This window comes from Camelina sativa, chromosome 11 (assembly GCF_030686135.1).
Source record: "Camelina sativa cultivar CO46 ecotype springtype chromosome 11, ASM3068613v1".
Lineage (NCBI taxonomy): Eukaryota > Viridiplantae > Streptophyta > Magnoliopsida > Brassicales > Brassicaceae > Camelina > Camelina sativa.
In genome coordinates, this window is record NC_141890.1 from 14,313,911 (window position 1) to 14,328,521 (window position 14,611).

The 14,611-nt window shown below is 32.2% G+C and overlaps 3 protein-coding genes across 3 annotated transcripts; 1 reads left to right on the forward strand and 2 right to left on the reverse strand.

Annotated features, from left to right (window-relative positions):
• On the reverse strand, nt 1-1,778 carry LOC104723474 (uncharacterized). Its single transcript, XM_010441849.3, has 5 exons — nt 1,622-1,778; nt 924-1,220; nt 679-825; nt 493-591; nt 1-314 (listed from the first exon to the last, which is right to left on the reverse strand). Exons 2-5 carry the CDS (start codon nt 1,192-1,194, stop codon nt 298-300), a joined length of 534 nt encoding a protein of 177 aa, XP_010440151.2. The 5' UTR covers nt 1,195-1,220; nt 1,622-1,778; the 3' UTR covers nt 1-297.
• A 5,698-nt stretch (nt 1,779-7,476) lies between these two features.
• Nucleotides 7,477-8,294, reverse strand: LOC104723475 (uncharacterized). Its single transcript, XM_010441850.3, has 2 exons — nt 7,945-8,294; nt 7,477-7,838 (listed from the first exon to the last, which is right to left on the reverse strand). The coding sequence occupies exons 1-2, from the start codon at nt 8,096-8,098 to the stop codon at nt 7,672-7,674; spliced, it is 321 nt and encodes a 106-aa protein (XP_010440152.1). The 5' UTR covers nt 8,099-8,294; the 3' UTR covers nt 7,477-7,671.
• Nucleotides 8,295-10,593: 2,299 nt separating this feature from the next.
• On the forward strand, nt 10,594-12,998 carry LOC147933977 (uncharacterized). The gene is made up of 5 exons (XM_087472417.1): nt 10,594-11,452; nt 11,537-11,855; nt 12,216-12,341; nt 12,479-12,723; nt 12,811-12,998. Exons 1-5 carry the CDS (start codon nt 10,594-10,596, stop codon nt 12,996-12,998), a joined length of 1,737 nt encoding a protein of 578 aa, XP_087328543.1.
• Nucleotides 12,999-14,611: the final 1,613 nt, after the last annotated feature.

The following is a 14,611-nucleotide window of genomic DNA, read 5'->3' on the forward strand; positions in this document are numbered from 1 at the left end:
CTTTTACAATGTATATCTTTCTATGCCTCAATCAATAACAAGAGAATTGTCACATTAGTCAAAATAATTATCTTGTTCTGCAAAAGAGATTTACTCAACTATAATATCTCAACTCTTGTTTCTTCTCCCGAACTACAAATAATGAAAGAAAAAAAAATTGAAGAATGTGATGTATTCCCATTTGTATTTGAATTTGAAAACAAAATATGGTGAATTTTCTAGATGCATCTCCAAAACAATATTAGGTTCACTTTTACAAACACTTATTGATGAGGTTTCTCGTTCACGTTATACACTCTATTGAAGCTCAGGTTCTGTTGACAAAAGAAGAAGAGAGTCAGTTAGTATATTAGTTGAATGGAGACTATTGGATTGGAGAGAGCTAAATGATACATGAGAGAAAGAAAAAAAAATGACTTAATTCGTAATCATCCAAAACAAACTACCAACTTTATATGTGAATGTGTCTTAATTTCCAAGTTATTAACCAACCTTGCGTCGTTTGGGAATGCGACAACGACCCCTCTTGCTGGCCCTTTGATCTTACCAGTCGTTTCATCCGACTCAAACGTAGCCCACTTGATATTGCACCTGTCCATTGACTCAAACTTAATCAAGTTAGATCTCTCTCTGAATATAATGTTGTTATATATATGTGAGTTAGCTAAGCTTAATTACATCTTGTCTTTGCATCTGATGCTCCTGTGTTGCTTGACTCTGCACCATTAGTACTGGACTTATTCAAGGTCCTAGCCAGATGTTTCAGACGGCTCAGCCTTATAGTTCCCATCATTTTAGCCAGCTCCTCCACTGGTATTCCCACACCTGCAAGTCACCAAACACACACACATGATATACACTTTCACAACTATATCTGTTCTAAAATTTACATTAATTACTTTTATATGGAGCTAGAGCCTCACTCTGATCAGACGACTCAACCAAGCTGGCTCCAGAATCAGGCGGTGAATTCACTGCTCCTTGGCTGCCTCCAGTGATTGGTTGGATCTGAGAGTCAAGACGGTTGATCTCAGCTCTCTGCCTTCGCAGCTGATAGTTTTTGCGGCGCCTAGCCAAATGCTTTTCTCTCTCATCTTGGCTCATAGATTGTCTTCTTTCTCTGTCTCTTAGACGACGCCTTTCCCTTTCTTGCTCCTTCCTACTCTTCCTCGATTCCACAGCCTCTTCCTCCATTCTACTGCTCGCATATGACTCTGTATCTACTTAGAATCCAATTCGATATAAAAGGGTTACGATGAAACCAAAAATCAGAATTCGATGAGACTATAATACTATATCATCCAAATTGACCGGGCCAAAAGAATGAGGACAGATGATTAAAAAGGATCTACATTTGCGTGTGGATCTATCGAACCAATAAACCCTAGACTCAGACTACTTGATAAACACGTTTTAGAACCGACGAGCCCTAATTTCGGAATAAGCACACATAGAGAAAACAAATCCTTGGCGAACAAAAAAAAAAACTTTTATCCATAACACGGCACTGGCAAAAACCGTCACGAGAGGAGGAATCAGAACTACGAAGACAACGGGCGTGATTGATTACACAATTGACAAGGCGAACGGAAACGATGCAGAGAAAGATTTAACAACTGACCTGAACAACATATGTCACCGAGTTGAAGCGTCGGCGATGGAATCGACGAACGTTTTCTTGAATTTTTTCCAACAAATGTGTTTTTTATTATTATTCGATTACCTTTTTAATCAACCGTTACCATATGTGATTTATGACATTTCCATATTGCAGTATCGTATTTGCCTAATTCCTCACAACCTTATATCCCTCCCTACTATATTAATTTGGAAGTACAAAATTGTACCTTTTTTTTTTCTAGACCTTATAATAAATTATGGATGAATGTTTTTGTTTTTGTTCGGATATTATGGCATTCAAATTTAATCTATAGGTATTATGACATTTTTTTTTTTTTTTTGTCATCGTTGAAACGAAAAGGCCGATCCATAGTCCATTCCTACTACGTACAATAACACAACTTAGTGTAGTCGAACTTCGGTGGGATTGGTCAACTAAAAACATTTCCCGCAATCAGGTTTTCAATAAAAAGTAATCAAAGAATTATTTCTAAATTTCGACAAGTTTTTAAATCTACTACGAAAGAGAGAATATATTACCTTTATGATATTTTCGTTCTGAAATCACCTTAAAAACAATATTTACATAAATACATTACATGTACTAGATTAGACCCGCGCGATGCCGCAGGATATTATTCTATATATTTTGAAATACATTTGATGTTAAAAATATAATTTTTAATTTTTTGGAATTATATTAATAATAAAATTATGGTTTACACAATTCTAAGATATAGAAATGGACTAAAAAACCCACAATGGTTTGTAACTCTGTTGTATTTAGTTTTCTTTAATTTAAAACATTTGTGTTTTGATCTTAAACATTATTTAATTTGTCATTGGTGTTCTTATATGTAAATCTTGAGAGACAATGACCCTTTCTTATCACACGCCAAAATTCAAAAACTGCAATCATCATTGTGAAAAAGAGAATTTTTTTTTGATAATACATAACTGATTTACTCTAGTTTATGTATGCTTCAGTGCTTCACAAAAAGAGTTTATCTTCCAATCACGTTTGAAAGATTACTCTAGAAACAAAAAAAATACTGACTTCTTGCGCTTACAAAGCTCGAGAAATGATTTATTTATTTGTCCTCAATTTTTCCTAGTATATATATTTACATACCATTATGTATATTTTTAAATGACAGCCAAAATTTATTTATTTTTATTTTCTTTATAACTTAATTGTATCACTTACACCCAAAATTCAATTCTTTTATTTTCTTTATAACTTAATTGTATCACTTACTTACATTTTCATAAAATTTTAAGAACTCTTGATTCATATGGTGAGATAATATAAACTTCAAATTATAAAAATTTCCATATGTTAAATCTTAATTATTATAAAAGAATTTTATATATTCAAATAAAACTAAAAAATTTATACTACACAAATAAAATTTAGATCTCAAATAATAATTTTACAGATAAATATTATAGATTTTGTATACATAAATTATAGTAAAATTATTTAATAATTATTTTACTTTGCATATAGTGCGGATTGTTATTTAGAATAAAATAAACTGCTAAAATGATGTTAGATTACAAATATTAAGTAACCAATATGTTTAAAGAACTTTGTGTCCCTTAATGAAGAAAATATCAAGTTCCCCCAATTCATCAAAAGTTCTAAAACTATCAAATCAAATCAGAGACAAATGAAAGAAACCATATAAGTATATATACACATAGGATGGAAACAAAAATCACACAGATCATACTATCATAGTATTTCTAAGGTGACAGCCTCAAACGTAACTTGCTGAGCCGAATATACTTGAGAAATTTTTCAGATTATTCGAGTTGATCAACCAAAACACAACAAAGGTTTTTCCCAAAATTAACATTAGAGTTTTCCTCCGATTCTATACATAATATTCATGATAAAAAAAGTTTGTAACGAATTTAGAAATTTTTTGTAGCCAATTTCTGACACATAAAAACAAATAATAGAATAAGGGATATATGCGTTTTGCTAGAAAGCAGCAGCACTGGTGGAGCTGTTTTCTTTATATTATTTGCACAAAAGTATTTATTTATCTGATATGTAACCTTGTAGTTAGAAAAATTACAAATTTACAATCCAATTGATAATTCTGTAGAAATTTACTGATAGAATTAATTTTCTATCTTTTTCGGAGAATTTTGAGTTGCTATCATCCAACATAACTCTTGCATAAAATCGAGAAGTAACTTGATTAAATTATTTTTTCAAGCTTTATATAAAAACAAAACTGTTTAAGCGTTGGAGAGCTTTTAAATGACAAAAGTTATATTATGTTTAACATGTGTACACGTAGAATAGAAATAATTTTTTTTATTATTATTGGATGAATATGCTGAGTTGTATTAATTGTTATATTTTGATTGATCATCTGTTTTAAATGATGTGTCAGTTCCAGGTTTCTCCAAATTGCTGAGATGTCATCACCTGAAGAGAAACACATCCTAGTTTTTTTGTATTGATTAAACTTTTTACAAAAATGAAATAGATCCAAAAGAGGCCCATTAATAAACCAAATATCTTATTATATAAAGCTTGATGAAAAAATTACTAATTAACAAGATCGTGACACGTGTCAATTGTATCATTCAGATGTTGACACGTGTCAATTCTAAATATATTAAAAAAATTTAAAAATAAAAATCTAAAAATTCAAAACCTACCATAAAAATATTTTATATAAAAGTAAAATAGAGAAAAGAAAACCTAATAAATAGAAATTCAAAATTCGAAATTATAATATTATTTACTTATTTTAATTTGAAGTTGCTAATTTTACAAGAAAAAAGATTACTTTTTTTTATAAGATAAATAAATGATTGTGAAAAATTATACAACTAATTACTGTTTAAAAAAAATGTAAATACTCACCTTCACAAAAAGAAAAAGATTGTTGAAGTAGAAAAATAATAATAAATCGTCTCATATTTTTTCACAAATCAAATAATTTATTCAAAAAGACTGTTATTGTAATATATATAAGATATGAGTACGTAAGATTAACGTATGTGTTTTTATAACTATAAAAATATTAAAATAAAGAGATATATAATAGGTTATTTAATGTGTTCATAAATAAAATTTGTTGGTTGTAGTAAAGACTAAAGAGTATATTTTACAAGTAAAATATTTTTGTGTGTACAAATACATTTTTAGTGGTAATGTAGATAGTATATTTGTAAATGGATATACATTAGTGTATTATAGCAAAAAAAAACAACTATTTTCTATAACTAAAGTTTATCTCTTTACTTTTATACATTGTTTTTATTTACGAAAAGAATTAAATATATATTCTTTGTTAAATTTCATTTTATTTTAATAACTTTGAACTCATCTACAACTATTTTCTTTAACTAAAAGTGTATCTATTTACTTTTTTTTTTCTACCAAACAATAAATTAAAAGGAAATTTCTCGGTTAGTTGCCTAAGCCAGAGGGAAGGAGTTTACAAAAGAAACTTCAGAGATAAGAGAACGCGAAGCACAGGCAAGATACTCCTCCTTCATATTTGCCGCACGCGGGATCCATGAGATGAAGAATAGTGGGAAGGACTCCAACGAGTTAAACTCATCGAGCTAGTTGGAGAAAGACGGGGAATCTTGGACTGCACCATAGTGAGTAACTCAACACAATCAGACTCAAAATGTCGACAAGTGATTCCTACAGCATATATCCGCTCCATGGCCCACAACAACTCTTCTAACTCCAAATGCAAGGGGAGAGACTCCGTCTTAGACACGAGGTGAAAAACATGGACATGCGAAGACGGAGATGGAGCTGACATAACCACCGTAAAAGAGAGAGCCTCTTCCCAGCCCAACTTATCGCCCAAAGCCTTAGCAATTATATCATTTGCACAATCTCTAAACCTTGAAAAACTTTTTTGTTTATGGCTTTGAGAGGCACCTTTCCAGAAAACAAAATCCAAATTCGATTACACTGACTCATATGTAAAACCCTTTGACGAGACCAAAGTCGGAGATAAATCCCAAACTTCACACGAGGGAAGACATTCAAAAAAAACATAATTAATAGTCTCAACCGCAAAATCGCACCTTTTACACCAAATGTCACATTGGATACCTTGGTGTATCTATTTACTTTTATAGATAGATTACTAAAATATTTATTTTATATTCTTTTAAATTTTCTTTTATTTTAAAAAATCTAAACCCGCACATCGTGTGAGTCCTAATCTAGTGTAACATATGTTTGTCAAATCATCTTGACGGAGAAAGCATACCAAACAGCATAAACATACATTCTGAAAAGAAAAAAAAAATATACATAAACAAATTTTGATGGCATATGATAAAAAAAAAATAACAATATAGATTTTATAAAATATATGAAATTTCCATAAGCCAAAACTCAGCATATAATATGATGTAACAAAACTTTTAGATGTCAAAAAAGAATTTACCTTCCAAATATGACAATTAGCTATATATAATATTATTTTTTTCAAAACAAAACAATAATAAAATACTTTTAAAACCAATAAAACAAAACATATATGTTAATATTTATTTAAAATTACAAAAAAAAATATTAATCCCTTCAGTAACAAGGGTCCTATTCTAGTTATTACTTTCAAACAAGCCAATCGGGGGGAATATTATTCATACATATGAAATAAAACGCGTTTGTACACGATCAATGCGCTCCTATTTATACAATTTAGCTAGCTCAATGAGAAATAAAAAGATATTGAAAACAGAGACAAAGTTTTATTTCAGTTACATTCCGTTTAATTATTTGTTTTCTAGATTTCACACGCATAAAATTTAGTAAAATTTAAGGTGGTATTGTCTAATTTGATAGTTGGCACTGTTTATAAAAGTGAACCGATTGATGTATAGTCAATTAATTGTAATCAAGTTGCATAATAATTCTCATTTTGTTTGACTTTGGGTGCATGAATCCTCTGAAAGCTATAGAATTAAGAGCTAAATAGTTCAAAACTTTCAGGTGATGAATATAATAATAGCTGAAGTTTCCACATATTGATGACCATGGTGAGTAGTTGTTTACATATGCAACACATTTTGGACATCTATGTAGAAAGTGAAAAGAGGAAAATTATGATTAGGCATGGAAGCAATGCACATGAGACCAAAATAAAGAGGCAGGTCAAAATAATAGTTGTTGTTGATGCATCAAGGTGTGTTAGAAATAGAAGTCTTAGCCATGACAACCACTTAATATAGTCAAGGCTCGTGTCAACTACATCAAGGAATTCCACGAATCAGGAGTTTAGGACGAGAAGTAAGACCGCATATTCCATCAACAATGGAAAGACAAACTGACAGCAAAAAGGGTTTTTATCTATAGAAATGTTCCTAGAGCAGTATCAATTAGATGGACTCTCTCACATTTACCCATTGGTACATCCTCTCCAAAAGCTACACAACAACTAACCAAACCCAAACAAACCACAGGCAAAGAAGCTGCAACATCTGATTCCTTTGGGTGCACCAGTCCCCTCAAGGGTTCTATAACTACAAATATACAATAGCAATCCTAAAAAAAAGTGAGTATTTTCAGCAGCACAACCACAAGTACCCCCAATATAGCTTTTGCACCATTTTCACAGGGAAAATTCCAGAAGCTACACAGACAATCCCATGATCACCATTCACCACTGATACCTTTTTCCCAGGACAAGGTCTATCGAAGAGACTCGAATGCAGTTGCTCCTTTGTTCATCTGGGAATGTTAACACTGGTATATACATCTATCCTACAAACACAATACTTAACACAACATATATCATACCTAATCAAGTCACTAATCTGATTGCAAAACTAAAGAATCCTTTATTGCAACATCACTCAGAATCACAAGAACATATATTCATCAGAATTTCATTGTCACAAAAAATCTTATTTGATCATCATCATAAGTCATCATAACAAACAAACAGAGGAGGCACATATTATATCCTCAAACAGCAGAGAAAAGTAGAGTTTTCAAATTCCAAAATGAAGCCCAGATCCAGAAACAAAACAAAAAAAACACTAAAGCGGTCATTTAGAGAAACCACCACGCTTCTGGTAACTAGCAACCTCACCATCATTAGGGAAGAAACCCATGAGTCTACCAGCTGAGTTCTGGTACGCATACATGAAACCCCCCATGAGCCCGATCAGTCCTCCAGTAACCATTGACGGTCCTTTAATCCCAGGCTTAATCCCTACAAAACTCCAAAAAAAACACCAAATCAGCACATTCTCAAACACCAAAGCAGAAATTTCAACAGTGAGAGATAGAGAGAGAGAGAGAGAGAGAGGTGTGTGGACCAGAGAGGTAGCCGACGGTGACGGAGATGCCGGTGATGGTAGAGAAACGGAGGTAATCGAGGGTGCTGAAATTGCCGACGACTTTAGTGAAAGCAGGGTTCCGATCAACGACTGGGTATTGTGGCTTCTCCAAGGCAGTGATGTCTGTGTTCATCTTCGATCTAAATCTACGAATCTCTCTCTGATTCTATCTTCTTCCTTCTTCCGATCAAAATCTATTTTAGGTTATATTCATTTCAACATCACCTGAGAGCTTCTAATTCAATCAGAGACTCTCTTTTTGACCCTTTGTTGGGCTTTCTCGTCGTAGACCCAATGGGCCTAATTCAAGAGCATTAGCGTTTCTGAATGTTGTCGTTGCAATTCTTAAAATCACTTCTGCTTATTTTAAGAAGGAAAAATTATTGACATTTACGCTAGGATAGGATAGACCAACACATTGTCATACATATAAATAATATAAATATTTTATTAATTACAGGAATTATTATTATTATATAATAACATACATAAATAAATAAATATAAATTATGTGTACAACATCGTAACTATCTAATTCTGATGTTTTGTTTGTCAGAATCTGGTATTGACCAATATTAACTGACGTTGACTGATATTGACCGGCGTTGACAAAAAAAACTAATTATATATGTGAGATCTATAACGATATGTAGAGAAAAAAATTGAGATATCTTGTTTCTTATTTGATCAATGCATATGGTTTAAAGTTATAACTACTTATGTTCTATACTTAAATAAATTTTGATAAATATTTTCCGTTGATTGCAATATTTGTATGTGTTTTATATATCTCCAATTTTATAGATATATAGATAATTTCTTCATTGAAATTCATGTTAATGATTTAAAGAATATTTCGAATTTGAAGATGAACAGATTATATTAAGTGTCTTAATTAACTTGTATTTGAATAACAATTAGGTTTGAACCGGCGGTGTAATTTCTATTGCTAAAACTTAATAGAGTTTTCAGGTCATATTTTAAATCTTTTATTTATACTGATAGAGTATTATATAATGTATTACATGTTTGGAAGATGAAAAGAACCATATGAAATTTGATAACTTGTATTAAATTTTTGTATGAAACATATGTTTCATTAATCATTATTTTTGTTCATTGTTGTTATAAAAACTTAAAATTTTAAAAATTGGAGAAATATTATACTAGCATATATATATATATATAAATATGTTTTGAATGTGTTATTTATGGAGAAATTGGAATCATCTAGGTCTAAATTTTATGTTTGACTATTATCTTTTGTTTGTTCCATACAAATTTTATATAAGAAAGTAAAGTCTTCAGAAAATTCAAGTTTGAGAAGCTGCCCCTTACAGTATTAATATGCTAATTTGACAACAGAAAAAGATGGAATTGAATGACATCTAAGATATTATTTTGTTTCTTATAAAAAACACATACTAAAGATATTTTACTTATGTTTTGCTTATTTTTGGCAGATGTTTTGCTTATTTTGGCACATGTTTTGTTTATTCTTTTGTTAATTTATTTTTTATATTAAATATTATACAATATATAAGATGTTACGTAAATACAAAATCTTATCGCTGAAATTAGTTGAGAATACTTAATTATATATAATAGTACGATTTAATTTTTTATGATGTTAGAAAACGTTTTAAGTTTAATACCTTATATTAAACTATAAATACATAAAAAATAAAATGTTAGTATATGTTTCTACCATAATAACAAATGAATAAAAGTATATAAACAACTGAATACATTATCCATACATCCCATGGACAAGTATCTAGTTTAACTATATAACTTAAGATCAACTTTGAACTAATAGTAATAATTTGTACTTTTAACTTGTATTCTCTTAAACGTAACGATTGAATATATTGTCGACGCTTTAGTTTCCATCTCTCTTTATCTCAATTATTACTGACATATATAAGAGTACTCATGAATCGAATACGATGCAAGTAGGTTTTGAATTCTGATTGATTTGCTATGACTCGCACTCGCACTATAAGAAAACAGGTGATTAGCGACTACAAATAGCAACTACATATGTAGTCGTCACAACTAACGACTACATAATGACTATTTAGCGACTATGATGTGACTATAGGTAATTAGTCGCTACTGAATCACTCTATAGCGACAAATTCATGCAGTCGGTACGGTGGTCGTATTTTAACAACTACGAGGCGACTATTTTGTTGATGAAACTATGTAGTCGCAACTTAGTCGCTAAATTAACGACTACAATACGACCACATCAAATAGTCGTACACTTTGGCGACTAAGCTGCGACTCATAAAGTGGTCGTAAAATTTGGCGACTGCACGGCGACTCATACGGCGAGTCATCACATAGTCATCGTATAGTCGCCAAATAGTCGCAAAATACAGTTAAAAAACGTGTTTTCCATGTGGGGGTTGGTGTACCAACATTTATTATGTAGTCGCATATTAGTCACCTATTAGTCACCTAGGAAAGTCTATAAAAATGAGTTGCACTCATTTGTTCTCTTCATTCCGAACAAGACACTTTCCTTTCCTAAAAAAAAATTCTAAATCAAAAAAAAAAGTTTGGCTTTATATAATCTTATATTTTCTCCCAAAAAAATATATATATATATATATAATTATAATGGCGGGATATTACAATTATGGTGGTAATGGCGGTAATTATCGGAAGTGGATGTACAAGAGGTTCGATGAAGTGACGGGAAATTTTTCATCTGAATTCGAAGTGGGGGTGGACCAATTCTTATCGTTTGCAAGTAGCCAAGATACAGTTCAGAATAATGGGGGTAAGTTTCTCTGTCCATGTAGTGTTTGCAAAAACAATAGATGTCTCTCGGGTAGAAGAGTTATGAGTCATCTGTTTAGTAATGGATTTATGCGAGATTATTGTGTTTGGTATAACCACGGAGAAGAAATTAATTTGGATATAGGAAGTAGTTACACTGATAGGACGTATGATGAGAGTCATGAAGAAATGGGTAATGTAGTAGAAAATCCATATGTGGATATGGTGAATGATGCATTTCGTTATAATGTGGGTTTAGATGATAATTATTATCAAAATGATAGTTATGAGAATGTGGAAGAACCGTTACAAAACCATTCACATAAATTTTACCACTTGTTAGATAGTGCAAAAACTCCTTTATATGATGGTTGTCGTGAAGGTCACTCGCAATTGTCATTAGCTGCTCGAGTCATGCAAAATAAGGCGGAGTATAATATGACTGAAAAGTTAGTAGATTCGGTTTGCGGAATTTTGACGGATTATTTACCAGAAGACAACCAGTCTACCGGTTCACATTACGAGACAGAGAAATTGATGCATAATTTGGGCCTTCCATATTATACAATTGATGTTTGTATTAACAATTGTATGATTTTCTGGAAAGAAGACGAAAAGGAAGAGACATGTCTATTTTGTGGTTCACCAAGATGGAAGCCTAAGGAGGACCGACGGAGAACAAGAGTACCATATAGTCGTATGTGGTATCTACCTATTGCTGATAGGTTGAAGAGAATGTATCAGAGCCAAAAGACTGCAGCGGCAATGAGATGGCATGCAGAACACCAATCAAAAGAGGGAGAAATGAATCATCCTTCTGATGCGGCGGAGTGGAGATATTTCCAAGAGCTTAACCCTCGGTTTCCGAAAGAACCCCGTAACGTCTACCTTGGATTATGTACCGATGGGTTCAATCCATTTGGCATGTCTCGTAATCATTCGCTGTGGCCTGTGATCTTGACTCCATATAATTTACCCCCAGATATGTGCATGAATATGGAGTACTTGTTTCTTACAGTTCTGAATTCTGGGCCAAATCATCCGAGAGCTAGCCTCGATATCTTCCTACAACCTCTTATTGAGGAGTTAAAAGAGTTGTGGTCTACTGGAGTCGATGCATACGATGTGTCTTTGAATCAAAACTTTAATCTAAAAGCAGTGCTGATGTGGACGATAAGCGACTTTCCGGCGTATAGCATGTTATCGGGATGGACCACCCACGGTAAATTGTCTTGTCCAATTTGCATGGAAAGTACAAAGTCGTTTTATCTACCTAAAGGAAGGAAGACATGTTGGTTTGATTGTCACCGAAGATTCCTGCCTCATGGTAATCAATTAAGGTAGAACAAAAAAGATTTCCTGAAGGGAAGAGACGCTTCTAACGACTATCCACCACAGTCTTTAACTAGTGAGCAAGTTTATTACGAGCGTTTGAAATGTGTAAATCCACCAAAAACCAGGGAAGTCGGTGGGAACGGTCATGAAAAGAAGATGACAGGCTATGGAAAGGAACATATTGGCACAAAGAAAGCATATTATGGTCGTTACCTTATTGGAAGGACCTCAATCTCCGACATAATATTGATGTGATGCATACCGAGAAAAATTTTGTGGACAACATCTTGTATACTCTTATGAGTGTACAGGGTAAATCTAAATATAACGACATGTCAAGATTGGACATAGAACAATTTTGTTCTCGACCACACTTACATATTGATAGGAAGGGTAAAGCTCCATTCCCAGCATATTTATTGACAAAGGAAGCCAAAACAAGTTTATTGGAATGTGTCAAGCATGCGGTGAAATTTACAGATGGTTATTCGTCAGACTTGGCTAGTTGTGTTGATCTGATCAATGGCAAGTTTTCAGGAATGAAGAGTCATGATTGCCATGTTTTTATGGAGCGACTTCTTCCATTTATCTTCACAGAACTCCTAGACCGGAACGTTCACCTTGCATTATCAGGTATTACAGATTACTTATTTAATTAAATAAGTACTATATATTTTTAAATATAATTTCCTAAGACATGAAATTTGAATACATTTTCAGGGATTGGAGCATTTTTCAGGGACTTATGCTCAAGAACTTTGCAAAAAAGTCGCGTTCAAATTCTTAAACATACCATTGTTTTGATCTTATGCAACTTAGAAAAGATATTTCCACCATCATTTTTTGATGTGATGGAGTACCTGCCTATACATCTCCCATATGAAGTAGAATTGGGAGACCCTGTCTAATATAGGTGGATGTATCCTTTTGAAAGATTTATCAAAAAGTTGAAAGGAAAAGCGAAGAACAAAAGATATGCAGCTGGATCAATCGTTGAGTCATATATCAATGACGAGATTGCTTACTTCTCTGAGCACTACTTTGCCGATCATATGCAAACAAAATCAAGGTATAATTAAATGAAATTATAATTTATACTTAATTTGAATTACTTTTAATTATATTATTTGATAAGGTTAACAAGATTCTATGAAGGTGAAGTCCCAGTACATCATGTCCCTGGAGTCCCTAATATATTTACTCATGTCGGTCGTCCAAGTGGGGAAATGCATGAAGTGTGGCTTTCAGAGAGAGACTATCAGTGCGCACATTAATATGTTTTACGGAATTGTGACTATTTTCAACCAATTGAGAGGTATATAATATAGACTCGCAAATATATAGACTCCACATTTTTTCTCATATATTAAATATATTTTATTTTCGAAGTATGTTCGAGGATTTTCTTTCTACCAAATATCCTGAATTAACCGAAAAAGAACTGTCCACAAAAGAGTTGAAGAATATCATGTGTGGGTGAAAGATTATGTAAGTATACTCGAACGCCCCTAACCGACTCTGTTGTGCATTTATTTATATCATTGATAATATTTATATGTATATAATAATGTTTGACTTTATTATATATATATATATATATATATATATATATATCCAGGTTATATACTGGAACGCCACAAATCCATTTCCTACTTGGGTTCAAGAGATAGTGTATGGACCTTTACACAAGGTCAAAACTTGGCCAATATACTTTACAAGAGGCTATGTGTTTCATACACAAAATCACGGCGCTGGACGGAAGACATGTAACTATGGTGTATGTGTTAAATGTGAAAATTACACATATGCATCTAATGGTGCAGATTTCTATGGTAACTTAACTGATATCATAGAACTTGAGTACGAAGGGATGACCAATTTGAAAATCAAACTTTTTAAGTGTAAGTGGTATGATCCTGTCATTGGTAGAGGGACTCGGAAGAGCAATAGTGGCATTGTTGACGTGAACTATTCAAGAAAATACAACAAATATGAGCCATTCATTTTAGGTATGTAAGACTCAATATAATTTAGATATAAGTTTATTTAATGTGACTATCCATACTAAATTTCGATTTTGCACACATCATCTCAAGCGGATCAAGTTTTCTATATTCCGTATCCATACACAAAGAAACCAAAGCGGGAGTGGCTAAGTGTTCTGAAAGTAAATCCGAGGGGAAACATTTCAAAAGAATATGAAAACAATGAACCGACTCTATTGCAAACAGAAAATGATGATGTATTGATGACTACAGTTGAAGATCTCATAGCCGACAGTTTGGTAGAAGACGCTAATCCAATAAACCTTAATTACGATGTTGGAGATGCGGATCCAGAAGATGAATTCCAATGTAATTTATCGTCTTCTGATGATGAAGAATAAGAAGACGAAGAACAATATGCGTAGTATATTTAATATATTATGTATTATTATCTGGCAAAATTACTATGTATTTGTATTATAATTTTTTTTCTTTTTACTGTGTAATATTATTGTGTAATTTATAATATTATTGTG